The sequence below is a fragment of the Opisthorchis viverrini genome (genome assembly GCF_000715545.1).
Source record: "Opisthorchis viverrini unplaced genomic scaffold opera_v5_113, whole genome shotgun sequence".
Taxonomy (NCBI): Eukaryota; Metazoa; Platyhelminthes; class Trematoda; order Opisthorchiida; family Opisthorchiidae; genus Opisthorchis; species Opisthorchis viverrini.
In genome coordinates, this window is record NW_008751767.1 from 1,119,295 (window position 1) to 1,139,687 (window position 20,393).

General features: G+C 46.5%; 1 protein-coding gene across 1 annotated transcript in view; it reads right to left on the minus strand.

The window, feature by feature from the left end:
- The window catches only part of T265_13841 (hypothetical protein), a gene marked incomplete at both ends in the record, with an annotated part of 35,496 nt that overhangs the window by 13,832 nt on the left and 1,271 nt on the right, over positions 1-20,393 (minus strand). Inside the window, 7 exons of the mRNA XM_009170819.1 lie at positions 2,562-2,596; positions 6,633-6,927; positions 7,566-7,650; positions 12,333-12,427; positions 17,354-17,756; positions 19,361-19,520; positions 19,562-19,650. Of these exons, the coding sequence (XP_009169083.1) occupies positions 2,562-2,596; positions 6,633-6,927; positions 7,566-7,650; positions 12,333-12,427; positions 17,354-17,756; positions 19,361-19,520; positions 19,562-19,650 (1,162 nt within the window). The remainder of the gene's footprint in view (positions 1-2,561; positions 2,597-6,632; positions 6,928-7,565; positions 7,651-12,332; positions 12,428-17,353; positions 17,757-19,360; positions 19,521-19,561; positions 19,651-20,393) is intronic.

Sequence of the window (20,393 nt, forward strand, 5' to 3'; positions counted from 1 at the left end):
ATTAGCAAACGTGATTCGAGCCTTTGAGATTCTTGCACTGACTTCATCAGACACACTTCCGTCAGAGCTAATACAACAACCGAGGTACGTAAAGTTTTCCACAAGCCAGTTTGGTCTAAAAAACGATGGTCACATAAATTCAATTCTAGCACCGCCATGAGCTGAACGCTGCGGGATTTCCCTTGCAGAGATGGATACATATGCGTAAAACATTGGTACGGTCATTACCTGTCGTATCGTGTGTGACCGTCTATTGGTTACGTCTGCACTGAGCCAGCGAGACTACGCGATAAGGAGAAGAGAGAGAACTTGGGACACGGCTTCATTGTCAGGACAAAACACAGTGATATCGAAGGTTGAACAAGGAAGCCTGTTCTCCGAATATTGACGATAAAACAGCAACAGTTTCATCGAAAGTCAGGTCACTTGGTTTTCGTAGCAAAATGTAGTTCGTAAAGCGTTCATGCTCGGCAACTCCGATTTTCCTGACCAACTAGCTGTCTTGCCTTCTAAGAATCTTCTCTGCTTCCCAGATCCAATCTGAAAAAGTCTTCATGCTTGTTGAACCAAGAATCAAAAGTAATGCATGAGATCGGATCGAACTGGAATTCAAGCATCGCGTTGAGCATCGTGTCGATCACTGAAGTGGACGACTCAATAGTCTGGCTAATCGGCTTTTGTAGTGACAATTTTTCAGTAAGTGTCTCGATGAGCTTCAACTGCGCCAACTCAAACTGTTGCTGGTGCTGTCTGAGGAGAGAGTGCATCTGTTCAAATGAAATCGCCATTGTGAACATCCGTTTGCCAGTGTTGCATCGGGGTGACTTTGGGGATGTGTCACTCTCTGCACATGTACTTTTCCACGTCTGGGCGCGTCCTGATATTACCTCAGTATCAGGCGTTGTTGCACACGCCATATCGAAACAAACAATCCACGTCATCGTATCCAAGGCTATGTTGACAAAAACTTCGCAGAGTGCTCACTACATCGTATATGAAGCGAAAAGCAACCGCGCAACAGTCAGTCAAACAAAAATGGCCGGAACACGAGTAGTTGGCAGTTCCACCTGCGACCCGCACCCTATTTGAAGCAATCCGAGCTCCGGGGCGAGACTTCAAAAAGTGATGTTCAGTTTGCGGTTGAAGGCAGCTCATTGTGTTCAACTTTCGTCGGATAGTGCAATCGGAAAATTGCGCATGCGTGCATTGTCAGTCATCGTCGAGTATGACGAACAGACCAAACGGAAGAATACAGTGGGAAATCAAAGTGCGAAGATTTATCAGCCCAAGGGAAGATTATTCTCCGAGGTGTCTAGCTGCCATGCCACCCGAAGGAAGCACGGGTATTGCTAGGTTGCCCAAGCCTAGACAAGGAGAGTCGAGAGGCAGAGACCGGGTTCGAACCTCGAACATTTCGGTCAGTGAATTCGCGCCCTAACCACTGAGCCAAGTGAAACAACCACTTGCATAGTTCAACAACCCTCTTCCTGGACGACTGAAAATGCGCTCTGGAAAATTCACCTCCTGAGCTTAAGTGGTCAGAAAGTGGGTTTCGCATCCCAGATTTTTCGGCACGAAAAAGTTCCCGTAAACGAGAAATGTTTGACGTGTTTCCGTACGGCAAACAGACACTAACATATTACATGGCTCCGAAAATTTTGTTTGAAGTGAGCACCAAATTCAGTTGAGAATAGAACCCGAGAGTAAACAGGCCTCTTTGACTGAGAGATTTCAGTTACCACGAACAGGGTGTTTGCATACCCGGGAAAACACGCTGTGCGTCCCAGGGAGCTCGAGGTCACTCGGTGGTTACCGAAAAATGCATGGTTCGAACCCAACTTCTGCTTCTCCACTTCCTCTCTCCAGGCTTGGACAACCCGGCAGTATCTCAGCCCTCATGCTTCCTTTGAGTGGCATGGCAGCTAGACACTGAAAGGGTGCTACAGCTGAACGATTATCATTTTTTAACTATTATTAGTAGTATCTGGTATCGCGAACCTTCACACGTACAAAGCGCAAAACATGCGATCGTTGGGTCATTAGCTCGAATGAACCCAGGCGAACGGAAGAGAACAGTTTATTAAGGACAACTTAGCTCCTTGACGGGCGAAACTACTGACAAGAACAGACAAAAGGGCAGAAGTCGATCGCCTTGCTGTATGAGGCGAGATCGACCAAGTGGTTAGAGCGCGAATTTACTGACCGGAAGGTCCGTGGTTCGAACCCGACCTCTGCCTCTTGACTTCCCCTATCTAGGTAAGGGCAACCTGGTAGTATCCTAGCCCTCGTGTGGCGTGGCAGCTAGGCCCCAAAAGGGTACTACAGCTGAACGATTTTTTATGTATGAGAAATATACTTGTGGCACTATCCACGAGATCCTCAGGGACTGTTAGATGAACAAGTTCGTCAATATCGACACGACGAGTTGCGGATAGAGCATTCGCTGTGTGCATAAAATATCCAGAGAGACCAGAGAACATCATACGCGCGCGCGAGTACTAGAAATAACTTCGTGTTTTTTTTTCGAAAGTCTGTGAGGGTAAACAAATCAGGAGACTTACCATGCACTAGAGTTTGCAGACACCATGAGTACCAGCTGGAAAAAAGGAAAGGATGTACTAATTAACACCATCAAAATGAGTAACTAAAATAAGTATGTCTGATGTAGGGAGCCCAAAAAAAAACGAATCGTCATAGAGATCGTTAGGGCATCAATACGGTGAGCCAGTCACCACGACATAGGCCTCTAAAAGAAAAGATATAACCAACTTTCCTTGATACAGGCAACAGCATTGTCCTCTGATCCCCAAAGAAAAGTCTCTGGAGGCCTTTCTTGTGATAGTTTAGTGAATTGGGTTCAATAATTCTCCCGATGAATGATAGAATCAATTGACCGGATGAAACGAGACCAGATCGAGGTAAACCAAATGTTTTTGAAAAGGGTACCGAAGAGAAAGCGGAAGAGGAGGGTGTGTGTGCGCGCACACACACACACACACAAATAGTTCAGTCGTCGCAGCCGAAGCGGCAATGAATTTAGTCAATCACTGTCAAAACCCGGGCAAAACAAGCCTCCCTCGCACCCCAAAAAACAACGTGCGTTTGTCCAGCATTGAGGTGAACCATGCGTTCAGCAGATAGCTAGTAGCTATGTTGCCCACAACACCTCCCCCCGCCTTCCGCAGACCCACCAGAGGCGTTGGGAAACGGGAGAAGAAATCACAGAGCGTCAAGCAACGAAGCGCTACCACAGAGAGTAGGGGAACGTCAAGTGACGTGCGCCGCATGTCAACATCCGTGCCGGAAACCAACTGAGGGCACTCACATGACATAAACAGAAAAAGGATGAAAAATAGCAATAAAAAGTTGAAACAATAGAACTAATAACTAGCTGAACGAAGCAAACGGAGCACCGAAGTACGTTCCCAACCGAGACACTAAGCAACCGGTAAATTTACGTCGATGTGGCTCCATCCTGAAAACGGATATTTCGAAGAGAAATTCATCTAGTAGGCGATAACGTGACGCATGTGTGAATGTTCCACGCGACGCAAACTGCGATCTCGGTAGCCCAAAGTTATTTCATTCCAGTACAGTGAAAAGATTTCCACAGCAAGTTTCTGAAGTCACAGTCGGTAAGGTGTGAGAATGTATCATCATCATCGTTCAGCTGTAACACCCTTTTGGTGCCTAGCTGCCATGCTAGCCGAAGGAAGCACGATGGCTGGGATACTGCCAAGTTGCCCAAGCCTAGACGGGAGGGGTCCAAAGGCAGAGCTCGGGTTCGAACCCCGGACCTTCCGTTCAGTAAATTCGTGCTCTAACCACTGAGCCATCTCGCTGTTCAACACTGATGTTTCGATACCATGTTACTAGAGGATAGAAGCCTTCACACCATGGATCAGAGGAGTCCTCTGTTTGTCCATTAGCCTGACACGTTTCCACTAATTATGGGGCGGCCAAGATTTCATCAACTTCAACGTTAGTCTGGCGAGAAGGAGTTCCTTGGATAGTGGTGGGCTGGTTTCCTCTAATGACTGGGAAGATGATGCGAAGATCAGTGAACGATGGTTTCAGTTATTCTGGATTAGTTGATTTTTAGTTTTTAGTGTTCAGTTGCAGTACGCTTCCAGTGCCAAACTGCCATGCCACCCGAAAGAAGCATGAGGGTTGGGATATTGCCCAAGCCTAGACAGGAGAGGTCGAGGGGCAGAGGTCGGGTTCGAAGTGAAAACCCAAGGAGCACAGTACAACTGTTTCATCCTTATTGGGAATCATCAACAGTGCGTGTCTCACAAAACTCCAACAGGAAGTTTCGAACCCACTCGTACATTACTCGGCCTGGAGCGACTGAACAGCTCTCACTTGGACAGGACACAGCGACAGTCATCCTCCAATCACGCAATTCACATCACGTGGTCAGGTGTTGATTGATTGGCTCCTTGAATGGAGGGAATGAGACAACTGTACAGTGATTCTCGGCTTTTCAGTAGAGACTAGCAGTTGCCAACCCCCCTCTCACTATCAATTGTAACCTTATATCTGCTCTGTTCAGAGGTGACAGATAAAAAGTCACCGTATCTGTCCGTGGAATAAACTGCACGAGAAATCGTAGGCTTTTATAAACTAGTTTCAGAAACGAACTGTTCACCGGTCATTATCTAAGTGTGTCCCCTGATATAAACAAGTCCCTAATTACAAATACCAGTTTTGGGTGGTGCTTCAAAGCAAATCTGAGCAAAGTATGGTCGTTTTTTCCTCATACGTTCGTAAAGTGAAGGACGCGGCAATGTGGCAAGAGAATGGGCAGGTAGCCTTCGTGCTGGAACAACACTGGACCAATCAGCGCGTCGGATACCGCTGACAACCGTCACATGACCCGACTGTCATGGTCATCGGACGCAAGCTACCATATCTGCTTACACAACAAGCCTCTATACCACCCTCTATCCAACTTGATAAGACTGGGGAAACTCACTCATTTGTACATTGATTTATTATTATCTGAATCGCAGGTTTGGGGGGGGGGAAGATGGCTTAAATGGTTAGGGCGCGAATTTACTAACCGGAAGGTCCATGGTTCGAACCCGACCTCTGTCTCTCGACTTCCCCTGTCTAGGCTTGGGCAACCTGGCAGTATCCCAGCCCTCGTTCAACCGTTGGGTGGCATGGCATTTAACAAACGGTGTTCAAATGAGCGATTGATTGATTGATTGATTTGAATCCCAGCTCACTCTTTAGTTGATGTGGGTTTGCTTCGACTACATGTACTGCAGCATGCCGCTTTATACTTCCGCTGGAGCAATATTCCAGAAGTTACGCCCTACTCATAAGGTTGCTAAGAGCTTTTCGAGAAATACACCCATTTGTAAATCAATTTGGTTTTCACGAGAGACTCAACTGAATCGCTCGTTTATGGTATTCTACAACTGAAAGTGCTGCACACAGACCGCCTCACATTTCAGTTGGCGCGATATTCGAGATATCGCAGTATATTTTCATAAAGAAAACTATTCACAAGATTGCTGAATACTCTTCGACAGCCCACGACCGGTTTCTCGAAAACAGTCCAATTTGAGTTTCGCCTCTATTGGGGACCGAGCTGGACTCAGTTGAGTCTCCCGTTAAAACCAAATTAGTCTGAAAGTGAGTGTGGCTCACCAATTGTGTCGGATTCATCATCGGATTCGTGTTCCAGCAGAACGTAAGTTTGTAGGTAACTTGGGGATTGCGACCACCCGACAAGACCCCAGAAGGGTGAAACCAGTCGTGGATTGTCTAAGAACTTTCAACAGCCTCATGAGGAATGGCATTGCAGCTAGGCACCGGAAGGGTGTTACAGCTGAACGATTTTCTTGACCGGTATTTATCGCTAACATTTTAGTCGCTAGATGTGTACGTTCTGACGACGAGCCCCAAATACTGTCGGGTCCTTCGAAAGGGCCTATCTTATTGTATATCGTCAAGCGTATGGCCTTCATCCAGCGGGTAAAATCGCTCCTGAACAAACCAGTTCGCGAGCTCTCTAGGGGTGAGCCGCTAGTGAAGCCAAGTCCAACAAAGGTGGGTAGATCCACAGGACAGGATGATCAGCACTTCAGAATTAGAAACTTGAAAGAAAAGCTAGCAAGTGTGGGTGAATGTGGTGCAACTGGAACAGACCAACGAGGAAGCCGAAATAAAGCAATGCGCCGAAAAGTTCCTACGGCTCGTAAGTTGGTGGGATAGAGTGTAACGGGTGCAGTGCAGTCAGGGATTCGGTTTCAACACATCACACGTCAATCTCAAATTCCAAATTAACTTGTCCGCTCCGTAAGAACGAACAAACCGGGGCAGTTTAGAACTCTACCTACACTAGGCAATTTAATTCAACAGTGAAACATTTGAGCAACAGAAGCCTCGTTTGAGAAAGAGACGGGGAATCACCAAGAGGAGTGTGCAACTGGCAGTGAACCCCACGTGAAATTCAACACCCAATCGTTTCCGGTGACGCTGAAGGCGTCCGCAGCAATTCGGATTCATGTCAGTGAAACAGACACGCAATTAGTCATGTGACTTTCATCTCTACCCACGAAGAACGGAGGCGGGAGAAATAAATTTTTTCGTCTCTCCGAACCGAATACAACACTCACCTTCGGTGTGGGGTGTAGAGTAGTGAGTAAATGGATCCAGCCAAACACAAGGGGATCAATAGAATCTGGAGCCAGAACATGAATTGCGCATCGAGTTCATCCGTTTCTCGCTCAGCCTTGGACCGTTGACCCCGGTGAAAACCGTGTTTGAAGCTGAACGAGAACTTGGTCAGACGAGCCAACTTCCACAGTTCGATACAGGTTGAGATCCCCATGGGCACGATGACCAAAAGACTACTTCGTTCTTCGCACAAGTGTAAGAAGATGATGAACGAACTGACAAACCGCCACACAACTACAGGGGAATACAGGAGAACAGCACGACAGAAAATGGATAAACTTTGTTGACAAAACACAGGGAGTAGACGTTGAATGGGTCTGAGGTGTGGCAATCGGATGATTTCTGTATCAATTTAATCTGTAATAGCTCACAAATATAACAGTGATCCCTACAGCGACGTCCGTTCTTGTATGGTTGTGCATCTGTACAAGTCGATTCGTTGTCATGTTTCTGGGGACACCGGTGTTCTGAATGACATCCGCCCTGGGGGAGATGGACAACAGGGGCCGTACATGACAGCGAAAAACAAAATAATGAAGTTATTTTCTGTTGGCAAAGTCAGGTGCACAAATCTGGCCTACTTTCCACCCCTTGTATGGCCAACACTCCCCTCACATTATGTTTAAGGCTGTACCCAATACAGCAACAGAGTAGACTTTTAATTTCAAGTAACTACTGTTCATCAGTTAGTAGTATGTTTTTGTCGTCAAACTCCCAGTGATGCGATTCGCAGCAGTCCACTGCATGGTTCAGTCTCGATTGTTGCCTTGTGTTACGGAACTTGTGCCCATTGGCAGTATCAAACCAATTAACCGTTGGCATAATCACGATAACAGAGTGCAGCTGGGGCGAACAAGTCAATGACGACCTACCGGTGCGCATCGATAGTCCAGTGGTGTTCTTCGCCTTCCGCCAAAATGAAATGTCATTTTTGAATGCCAGAAAATCGAAGAGAATCTGAATGTAGAAACAAAATGGCGAGCTAAACAAGGATGGTTTCGCACATGGGGGAGATGAATGTGTGCTAGACAACGTAGCAAGGATGAACGATTGGGAAATCTGGAGAGTGCCACACAAACCAAGGTTTCACTTTCTCTGATTATGTAGATACTGCGTGATTAAGAAAATTCTGCTTTACAGACAGCTTCATAGATGGTTATTATCCTCAGACCGAAACCAATATACGCTGAAAAGACGTGGGGTCAAAAGGTACTGAATGGCCATTCCACCCTCGTTTGGAAATATCACGAATTTTCGGGAGAATTCAAAAGCAGAAGTCCCATGAGCATACAGGCTCATAGAGTGTCACATCCATCTCAAAGTGTCAAGGTCGAATTGTAATAGGCTTCTGTCGAATGGATGGATATTCCTTTCGTTCACTCGTTGTTATTTGGATGGGAGGTTGAAGCAATTCACCCAGCGTTGGTCAGGGCAAACGTATTTCTTGATTTTAGATAAGACACGGTTGTTCGGCGACCATTACTTCGACCTCTGTCCGGCTATCAATTAATCAGCCTATCAAGCTATCACACTTGGACGCGGTCTGAGAGTCTGTCTCTGTAAATGGAGAGTGTAGGTGGGTTTTTCATCGCCTGCAGAGAGGAAGACAACCGATATCTAGTTGTCTGTTTGGTGATCTGATTTTGTCACTAGTGACGAATTCGAAGTCATGTTAGCGTTCTAGCCGTCTCACCAGAGTTATTACGCAAGTGACACAACAGATTTTTTACGGTCAGTAGTTAAGAGTAGTTACTGAGGTGTTTTTGCGGTCCGAAGCCGATCAACGAGGTGCACCTACGACGTTGTAATTCTTTATGGAACCATCATCTTCATCGACCTCATCATTTTCTCAAAACTGGTGTTCTAATGATTGCCATGAAGACTTTTGGTTTTCGCTGAACCAAACTACCTCTAGTTTTTCTGCGGTCATGGTCAGTACAACAAAAGTGAGCATTCAGTGGGCGAACCACCGCATAGTGGGCGCTTTTTTCATCTCACCCCATGGAAAACTCCCCCGGGCTTAGACAACGTGGAACGTTTAGCGAGGAAGGCAAATTTGGTGTTTCGGTAGTTGCCATCTCGCAACATTTGCTCACTCTGCCTAGACAAAATACGGTGACTATATTAGTTACATGCATATACTCCATGTGCATACGATAAGGGAGCAACATACTTGGCTCCCAAATTCACACGCCTTTGAATCTTGAACGGATTATGAAATACTGGGCATTCGTGCTACTTATAAACTATCGAGTAGCTTAAATTAAACGGCGAAAAACGGAGGCGGACAGGCATACCTGCACCACGGGCAATCATAACCGGGAAAAAGTATCCTAGCAATCTGGAGAACAATTATCCTCACGAATACGATAACTTAGTAGATTAGACAAAAATGTGAACCGTTCTGTCACTAAGTCCATGGCAGGTTGAGGTTCACGTCAAGTCGCTCCTGAACACACCGACGGCATTGATCGATCTATTGCAGCGTATTCGGTAAGTTTCGGAGGAGAAGGATGAAGAATACCTGCCTGTGGCAAGTGGACACATGACTGTAGTAGACTGTGGCGTTCTAGGAAATGAGACTTTCGGACCATAAAAGGCACGTGCACTCATTCTATCGGTTCTGCAGGAACACAGTGACGAACATTGATGTTTCGGGATCTCGTCATCAGCGCAGTACATAACTGGTGGTTAAAACTGAGCTAAATAACTAAATAAGCCAAGATTGGTTAGTGTATTGGAGAAGCTGGAGGCACGAACGACTGGTTATCAGTGAAACCTAATCCACATGCTGTGGGGTGGTCTGAAGGGCTGCTGAGCGAATGAGTCGATCGATTGGTGTCACATGACCCAGGCGCTCACATGAGTTGTCTTTGACAGTCGCAACACGATTGTGTTGCGCCTCTGGACCAACATTGGTAGTTTACTAAATATTTGGTGGTTGACATGAACCGACTAGTTCGTGACCGGCGTAGATTGTGTGACGCGATCGAGCTTTTGACTGGTGTTCCGGCAAAAGAGATGCTCATGTATTCTCTTGGAAGGTTGCCGCGTTGTGTGCCCAACGTATTTCGTTGAACAAAAGCGGAAGGAATACACTACCCTAAGCCTGAGCGAGCACGGAGACCGTCTTTAAGCAAACAGTTGTTTGTGAGCCAAGACCGCATAGTTGCAGCCGGAAACATGCGTTGTAAGGATTGAAACAGGCAGCGATTGATTGTATCTGCCAAAGCACCACCTTTATAGGATATATTGATTCCTTGCAATGGTTGTGACATATTCTTGGCTTTAAATCTCTCTCGATAACCGTGAGCAAGCATCAGTCCAGTGTATCCGCAGGCTAGATTCGGCTCGCTTGGTTCTTTAGTGTAGATCGGTGCTCCAGTGGCATAAAACTTTGACAGCTTGTATGCTGTCCAATTGATGTCGTTACTTTTCTTCTATTCTTATTGTGTACAACGAGATCCCTTGTTTTCTTGTTTCCGCCTCTTGTCTACATCTCTTTTCTTGTTTTTGATCTGAACGTAGGCCACTCTTCGATCTGGCCATCAGGCACCTAGTTTAGTGCAACTTCGTGGGCCATTTAACTCGATGTAAACTCTGCGTAGGTATACGACTTCCTACCTGGATTATTTGAGCAAGATCCCAATGGGAATCAGTAGTATCTAACTCCGTATACAAAAACCGGCGTAACCCCACGATTTGAAATTTTCTTATTACAATTTTTTATTACTTTACAATTGTATTCGTAGTACCGTATTTGCTGATAAGCCCACCGGACTGCTGGAAACAATCAATACCCGTCCACGTGTGATTTTCACAGAGATATCTCTGAGTAATCAATCTTCTGAGAAGTCGAATGCGCTGTCAACTTCCGTTTCGAAGCAAACTGAATGGAGGGATACGCTCGATTAAGGTTGTTCAGGAGAACACCTCAAATCCATTGGATTTATCAGCTATAAACTGTGTACCACAGGCACACTGGTTCCAGCTAGCACAGTTTCGATCACCGGAAAACGGGAAAGTGTGGGTCTTGTAGGCGAGAGTATGTTCAGTTTCATCGGGAATCGGGTAGATACGCATTGAAAGCGGTTGCTTTTGATGCGTGAACGCCACTGACCACGAGATTAGGCCATTCCTGCCAGCTTCAATAACCGTTGGTGAGTTGATTCCCGGGGTCCCAATCCAGGGAGGCGGTAGTTGCTCACCCGACTCGGTTTTCATAATTCTTTGCCGGGTCATACACCTCTCGGTCACTTCCACTCATCACATGATTGAGCGAAAAGAGGTTTGTGAGGCAGGCAGTCCTCTGGGATACGAAGTACATGTCCTAACTAGCGCAATCTGTGGAGGGTGAGTAATTCATCTATTGCGACAGAGTTCCTTCTTTCCAAGACCATGTGGCGTACCTCGGCATTGCTAATCCGATCTTCCCACAAGACCCGACTAGTGCTTCGGATACCAATGGTGAAACACCGACATCTTTCGTACGTCCTCTGAGTGTAGAGGCCATGTCTCTGATCCATAAACAGTACCAATCACATCGGTATGGAGAGAAGACTTTGGACCGTTGCTTCACTCATTCAAATTCCGCAGGAAAATAGTAACCGAGAGGACGTTACTCAAAGCCACGTGGGAATTAAGCCAGTTCATCAAGCACGGGTACCTGTGATCCAATCATGCAAACAAAGAAACAAATGACGAGATACCTGCTTCAGTCATCCTGCCGGACACTCATGTTTATCGCAGAACCACACGGCAAGAAACAAGGCAATGGTGAGCAAAGGTCTCCACTCGGAGGTCGATACGACCACAAAGTCGCGATGCACAGCAAAACCAACACGAACTGGTGTGTCAGTTCAAAGAATAATAATGGGATTAGATTCGATAGACGTAACACACTACTCATAAGGTTGCTGAAAACTTCTTTTTTAGTAAGAACGAGAGACCCAGCTGGGTTCCAGGTGAGGCGTTATGGTTAGATTGTTGTCCTGTTGAAACGCCAGGACTATCTGATCCAAGCACTGCATGCAGTGTATTTCCTGAAGTTAGCGAACAGTTCCGTAGCCTGATGACGATCGACCCGGATGTAGCTAGAACATACTCTTTTACTACCGCCTTTGGCTGACTCGTTGGGGCCTTGTAAGTGATCCTGGAAGTGGAATTCGTATCTACATTGTGTTTGAATTCTGACGAATGGGTCACTCGGTCAAGATTCTGATATGCCGGGCTGGATGGCGGCCGTTCTTGGTGATAACGCTGTCGCAAACCTGTTTCGCGAAACATTTAGACGTGTTTCCTGCAACATCATCGAAAATAGAAGAAATATGGGTATCGTATAACCCATTCCCCTCCCTTACAACACGAGGCAATGTTCAGCGGTTTGGCACTTGTGACGTGGCAGATCAAGACTACAATCGACTAGTTCATTGGTTGACGTGCGAACCTCCGGACCGCAAGGTAGGTGGTTCGAATCCAACAACAACAGATTAAGCTTGAGTAGTTGGCAGTATCTCAATCCACATGCCTCCTTTGGGTGACGTGGCACCTAGGCACCAAAATGACGTCACAAGTGAACGATTATCTATTGTTTCATTCATTACAATTCACTAACTCGCAAGGGTACTCGGGGGACTTACGTGACAAACCGATACAAACATGGTGGTCACAAGGAAATAGAAATTGGTGTCCAGGAAAAGTTGACGAACATCGTCGATATCTTTCTGCTTGAAACCTGAAACAAAAAAGGAAGCTGACTGACAGGAACTACATATAACTACATATAACACAAAATGGTTGATGACAAATATACTGAGAAGGTCCCCGCACTAACTGACATGCTGGAAGTTATATCACTTAGGTTTATTCACCTGAGCAAACGCATCTGTTGCGGAAGACCACTATAAACATGGACGTGCAGTCACTGAACACGCCACTTACAATCCGGGGAGAGGTACTGGAAGTTGTGGAGCGTTTTACGTATCTTGAATGTCCTGTCAGTTCGGATTTTAGTGTGACGGATGAGGTGAATGCACGAGTCTGCAAGGCTCCGGCCGCGTTTGCTAAGCTGTGTTGGTTGGGACATGTTTTACGCATGCCGAACCATCGTTTGCCGAAGAGAGTACTGTTTTCCATGCCCAATTCGGAGTGGCGTAAACAGAGAGGTGGCCAACCCATGACCTGGCAGAGGAGTATGAAGGAGATGACGAAACGCTTGGGTGCTGTCGGTGCTACTCGCCTTCCAGGATGGGGACCGCGTGATCCTCACTGTGCCTGGTTGGAGACACTACAAGATATGGCTTCCAACCGATGTCAGTGTCGTTCTTGTTGTCAGTTTCTGTCCAGATTGCCTGAGTGAATGTCTGGAGGCACCTCGGAATGATTGTGTTAAGCTAGCACTAAGTCCCTCCCCCGTCCACCTTTACTCTTTTCTTTACAATAAGGCTTTCAAATAAGTCATGATTGTACGGCGGTGAAGCATCAGTGTTGAACACTGATGTCACGCTGTCGATGATGATGATGATGATGATATCGTGTGCAGGACATACAGGTATGGTCGCTCATATCACACAGAGACTGCTACAGCACTCTGGGTATCGTTGTTAAATTTCAGGCGAGTGCAGAAACTCTTCCCTCCAGGTTCAAGCCAACAACCAGGGGGGTGTAGTGTGGTTCTTCTAACGAGAAAATCACAAAATAAAGCGAAGGTAACTGCTCACAAGGTTGCTGAAAACTCTTGGGCATTGACTGCTGCATACAATCAGATTCAAATCCTCGTACCGATTGGGCGAGATGTTGGGAACTACAATAATCTATTGACCGTGAGTGTTTTCAGTAAATTAAACCAGCCAACTTTTGGCAACTTATTTTGGGGCTGAGATGTCGTCATTTCACCCGGACCCAAGCTGAAACGATCGAAAAAAATACTCCGTCTGACGAAAAGCAGAACAGTTGCTGAAATGCATTGACCAATTCACGTCTTCCACTCCACTGATTGGAAAACGTTGAACAATGTGAACCAGCCTATCTTTGTCTTCAACGCACCTCCGTCTGAAAGCAGAACAGTTGCTGAAATGCATTGACCAATTCACGTCTTCCACTCCACTGATTGGAAAACGTTGAACAATGTGAACCAGCCTATCTTTGTCTTCAACGCACAAACCATCGAGGTCAAACGGTATCGGAGGCACTGCGGCATATGCGGAGGCCGTCCGGGTTGAATTCTTACCCTCCTGATCTTTATGAATGGTGGCGGATGACAATTGATCGTCACGAGTCTATGTTTCTTAATTCTGGTCTTATCTGCCTTGCATTCGATTTTGTTTCAAAGTTTGTTTCACGAAATTCACATTAAAGACTGTGACAAACAGTAGTGGGACAAACGGAAAAATGGGCGTCAACAACAGTGGGCAAACACAAACACGCCCGTAGAAGACAATTGATTCCCGTTCGTCTCAAATTATGAAGACCAAGAAGAAGGCGAGGTCGAATGGAAGAATTTCAGTGAACTCGGTCAAACTAGACGGAAAAACGCGAGTTTAAGGAGGCGTGGAACTCCACTGAAAAAAAAGCCCAAAGAACACACCCAGATCGACCCTGGTTAACAAATTCTGAGGATGAAAGGACTTGAAAATCACCGAGCTCGGTACCATACCAAGCTTTAAAGAAAGCGACACAACCAGTAAATTTGCGTTCACATCCTCACATCTTGTCACAATTATTCTGATGAGTCCAGTGTGCTCCATCTCTACGGTGTGGATAAGTGATGTGGCCTCGTGTTCTACAAAACGCGGAACACCTGCAACAGAACCGGTAAAGCCACAATCCAAAGTACACATCAAATTGACAATCCACAGCGCGTAAGAACAAGTTTAAGCGAATCAGAGAAAAGTTTGTTTCACGAAATTCACATTAAAGACTGTGACAAACAGTAGTGGGACAAACGGAAAAATGGGCGTCAACAACAGTGGGCAAACACAAACACGCCCGTAGTAGACAATCGATTCCCGTTCGTCTCAAATTATGAAGACCAAGAAGAAGGCGAGGTCGAATGGAAGAACTTCAGTGAACTCGGTCAAACTAGACGGAAAAACGCGAGTTTAAGGAGGCGTGGAACTCCACTGGAAAAAACGCCCAAAGAACACACCCAGATCGACCCTGGTTAACAAATTCTGAGGATGAAAGGACTTGAAAATCACCGAGCTCAGTACCATACCAAGCTTTAAAGAAAGCGACACAACCAGTAAATTTGCGTTCACATCCTCACATCTTGTCACAATTATTCTGATGAGTCCAGTGTGCTCCATCTCTACGGTGTGGATAAGTGATGTGGCCTCGTGTTCTACAAAACGCGGAACACCTGCAACAGAACCGGTAAAGCCACAATCCAAAGTACACATCAAATTGACAATCCACAGCGCGTAAGAACAAGTTTAAGCGAATCAGAGAACAAAACAGGTCAAAAATGAAAACTACTCAGACACACAAGGCAACCAATCAGGTGAAAGGAAAACAGACCGCAACGCAACAGCAACAGGACGAATCCGCTTAGAGAATAAAATTCACTAAAACTAGAAGCAGATGGCCAACCGAGGCATAGACGCAGGCCACAATGCACCACACAGGGACGTGAGGAAACGTAACTATGGCGGCTCCCAAACAGTAAAACCCGTTAAGGATATGAAGCAATCAACACCACCGTTGACTCACCACTGCTGCAAAAACACAAAATTTATTTTGTGATATTCAAAGCCCCGAAGTGAGATGAACAGATGAGGGAGGGACTTGATGCTTGGCTAGTGCAGGCATTTTGGGGTGCCTACACCTCCAAACACCCAGTCAGACAATCCAGAAAGAAACTGATGGCAAGAACGCCACTACCATCGATCAGCCGCAATTTCTCAAACGGGGGACCCCATCCTGGAAGGTGGACAGCACCAAAAACACTCAAACTCTTCGTAATCTCCTTCACACCCTTCTGCCAAGTCATAAGTTTTCCATCTCACGGTTTCCACCATTCTGAAGGAGGCACAGAGAACAACTTTCTTCTAGGTAGACGGTGTTTCGGCATGTGTAGGACATGACCGAGTCATCGCAGTTGACGGTGCTGGATTTTGTCTGGGATTCAAGTACCCTTTGCATGACAAAACAGCCGTTACGAACTGTTGATGTCAGAAACGCTTCTGGGGTATCGGTGGCCAAAAACTTGAATATGATTCACATCATCTACCTGCAGAGACCATGTCTCGGACCCATACAACACAGTCCTTCGTTCAGCTGCAGCACCCTTTCAGTGCCTAGCTGCCATGCCACCCGAAGAAAGCATGAGGGCTGCAATACTATTACCGGGTTGCCCAAGCCTAGGTAGGGGGAGTCGAGAGGCAGAGGTTGGGTTCGAACCACGGACCTTCCGGCCAGTAAATTCGCGTTCTAACCACTGGGCTAATTCGCCCTTACTTTGATCTGGTACACGCGATCTTTGATGACCAGAAATGCCTGAACATAACCTTTGAAATTAACACAAAGGCGGACAGGAAAGGTAAAAACGTACACCCAATCGTGCACTAACGACGTCATCCCGAATTGTGATGCACTGTTTGCAAGTCCGTTGCCAAGATTGCTTAAAACATCATCCCAAGACGTGTACTTTCGTTCCCACTACGTCTGCTTGGACTCAACAACTCAGAATCAGACAAAAACCTTGCAACCTTATCAAAATATGTATCAACGTCAGATCTATTGCTGAACTTGTTGGCGATATTGAAAAACCATACACGTCTGCGGTGTTGTGTTGCTGCGAAGTTGAAGTGCACAAGCCTGACGGAGAATAGGCATTCTGGGTAGCTCCCTCGTCTGGGCTTCTCATTTGATCATCATACATACTCGCCCGCGGCTGCTGTACTGTGAGACCTTGGCAACTGGATTGCTGTTGGCCGTAGAGTCAAGTGGCCGATCACATCTAGGCTCAACCGGAACAAAAGGCATTGTAGGATCCGTTTACGTGTCTGGTCAAAATGTCTAAAAATTAAAAAAAAATAGTTCATGCCTAGCTGCCATGCTGCTCGAAGGAAGCGCGAGGGCTGGGATACTGCCAGGTTGCCCAAGCCTAGATAGGGGAAGTCGAGAGGCAGAGGTCGGGTTCGAACCACGGACCTCCAGGTCAGTAAATTCGGGTTCTAACCACTTGGGCCATCTCGCCCCAAAATGTCTGCGAAACAGTGGGCCTCTTGCTGCGACCCATTTGCGGTACGTGCGCACTGGGGCGCACTCGAACTATGGCACTGAAAGATCTTGATCATTACGAGTCCGAAGCAGAACCCATGGATCACCATGGCACAGTAGCCGAGTCACTTGACTTTGTGACTGAATTTCAAATTCTTTTTTCCGGATCGAGGGCGATCGGCCTCTTGGTCACTGGCTTCGATGTGACTGTGCACGATACAAAAACGCACGAAAAGGTAAGGAAACCGCGCTATTGAGGCGCATGATGAACGAGTCTCCTGGTAAGACGAAAGCCCAGCGTACCAGGTATGAGACCCCTCACCAACGAAAAGTCATCACACCCAAGAAGGGCTTTACCCCCGTGGTCAGGTTTCTTTTTTTTAGGGGGGGCGGTATTGGCATCATGTGAATAAGAGACAATAAAACAGCAAACACATACCGTAGGAACGCAATTGTTCAGCCATCATTCCAAGCATACAACGTAGGCGAAACTTTCCTATCGATTGCGGTTCAACAGACACGGTAAATTTCATGGTTGGGTATTCCTGCTCGTCCCTGTGTGACACCACAGGAGTCTCTGTCCAGTCCGCAGACGGTTGCATCAACGGATTCACATAGACGACTGGCAGGTAAACTGGTCGCTGGCTGCGTTTGTCCGAAGTGGGTCGAATGTGTGGAACAAGTTCTGCGGCAACCGTGTTCAGATTAAATACCACAGGGGTTCGTAGGAGAAAAACGCGCAGCGTTGATAACCAAAAACTGACGGGTGATTGGTCATCTGGCTGTCCAGGTGGTGAAGGCTCCGATGATGATGATGAAGCAGACTCATCGCCTGTTTTGTTCTACGGACACATGAAAATGACAAAATTGTTAACCAGAAATTGTGCAGCTGACGAGGTTAGTCAATTCAAGTATTTAATATCAAGCCTCTTCTCTCGAGCACCCATAGCATTGGGGGCTATGGACCAAGCTCAACATAGCTGTGGTTAAGGTCCGTGGTTCGAATCCAACCTCGGCACCTCGACTGCTCTTGTCTACACTTGGGTAGCAATCTGGGAGCATATCAGTCTTTGTGATTCCTTGGGGTGGCATGACGGCTAAGTACCGAGCGCTACAGCTAAACGATGGGTCGAGCCAATCTCGCGTTGTCAAAAGTTCAATGTTCTCCCTGCTTATCCAAAGTGCAGTCAGATCAGTTCAATTGCTGTCGCTAAAAAAGACGCTCATCGAAGTGTAGTAATTCCAGCTGCTGCAGCTCCGTTCGCCTAAAATAAGGTGTAATGACAAGAAATCCACTGCGGACAGTTGATGTAAGTCGAAAATCAACCCAGCGAAAACACTTGCTAAGATTGTATGAAAGGGGTGTACTCAGTCGCTATCAAGCCGTTAGAATTCCGCTAGAATGAATCACGACAGATCACCCTGACGGGAACTCTACGTCAAGATTACAAAGATCAGCCTACAGGGGAACTGACGGTTGTGGTCCCCAAAAAAAACGAGTTTCCCGCAGTCACTACTTTACATTTATACAAGTGGGGCAACGCATACTGGACACAGACGTGATCAGTGCACCATTGCGTACGTAATTCTCTTCAACAGCAACTAAAATCCATATCAGAAGACTTCTACCTGTAATAAGATACAAACGAGCTTTTACGTTAACTGACTTCGTTGCCTTTTTGACACGCAACGCGACTGGTCGACTGTCGACAGATGAGACAAACAGACCCCGTGTTGTGTCTGCAAAACGGCCTACACAGGAGAGGCGCGTTTATGCAAGACAATTAATCCTCACACCCGAAACACCACATGGTTTGGTGATAGAGATCTACAAACGTCTGTAAACGGGCTAAACGGTCTCGTTGGCACATTGTGAGGAAAATTCATGTAAGAATGTACTGCTGTCTGAGTCACACCCCGGGACCTCTTCATATCTTGTGTCCCTTCAGTAAAGCAAGTTGTCTATGGCCATTATCGGTCTTCTAATTTCCGGAGCTTTATTTTACTTCCCTACATGACACCGCAAGAAAGTGTCTAACTTGACCGTCTTGCTGACATGTGCGCGGGAAGAAAGGATCGGGGATTGAAATTTGTCATGATCCAACACTCATTTTATTGGTGATTGTATTGGTCGTTGCACGCACGCACGCACGCAAACGTGGGCAATTAAAATGCGGAGTAAGAGTGTAGAACGTGCCACTTGAAATGCAAATGTTCATGGGTTTCGGTGATCCGCTGATGGAGGAAACTGTAGGCAATGATGTGTTGAGACTTTCACAAGCACTTCATCAAAATCTGAAAAGTTACCAACAGTTTGTTCTTCTTTCGAGAGCTGTCCAAGCATAGCAAGATAGCAGTAGAAAAGGCCCATAAAAAGTTGAGGAATGCAAACCCTTCCGTAAAAATGGTACATTTGTCGCAGTCCGAAGACAGAAGAAAAACTCACCATTCCACTGAGGAGATTATACGCTGTACGAACTGGCTCCTTGTGGGTGATGATAGGAACACGCTGAGACCAAAACAGGCTCGTTTCATCACGGAGGTTAAGTTGGACTAGGACTGTCTTGTTCTCGAACACCTCGGCCGACGGGGTTAGGTTCAACGAACTAAGAGACCATTCGATCAACATTGTGAAGTGGAAACTTACACAACTAGCCCCTCATCGAGGACGAAATAATCAGTCTTCAACCATTTAGTCGATGGTTTACCTGCACTGCTGACCAAATCTAACTCAAGCTTTAGGGTGGATATGATTTGTGAAAACAGAGTAGACTTACAAAAAAACGATCTTGGGGCTTCCAGCTGGGTTTTAGACAATTCATTTCCTCTCCACTGCAATCCGACGGAAAGAACACTTCGTACAAGGACCAAGCGGTGAAGAGGAAATACCCTAATCCCACTACCAGCAGGAGATTCGTGAACGAGAAGTGAGCCATTTTGTGTCTGGACCACTGGCTGAAAGGAAAATTGGGCGGCAGCGTGAGATGTGGATTGCCATTAACCAACACTAAATGCTGGTGTTTTACTACCATGGGACCGAGAAGAGACCGTCCTCATGTAATAGCTTTTCGCCTCACGAAGTACCCTGCCTTTCGCCTGAGATTCTGTGGGATACAGACGTGAGACAAGAGCACGGCTTTGTTTCAGCCTGTTTCTATCCGGATTATTTAGATGAGGGATTTGTGCGTTCAAAATGGAATACGAATCCGAACAACAGTTTGGGACAAGTAGGTGCAATTCTGTGGGAATTTCCCGCAAGGTTCATCCAAAAAAGACCCTCTTAGAATGTTCAGAAATCATTTCGTCACATGTGCAATTCATGGTTCTACGTGGGCTGGGATACTGCCAGGGCTCCGCACCTAGACACGAGAACGATGAGGGTCCTCAACCAAAGCCTTTGGCTCAAAAGCCTAACCGCAAGTCAGCGGTGTTTGGCGGGAAATGCAAATGCATTACCATTTCTACGGAACAAGTCGCCA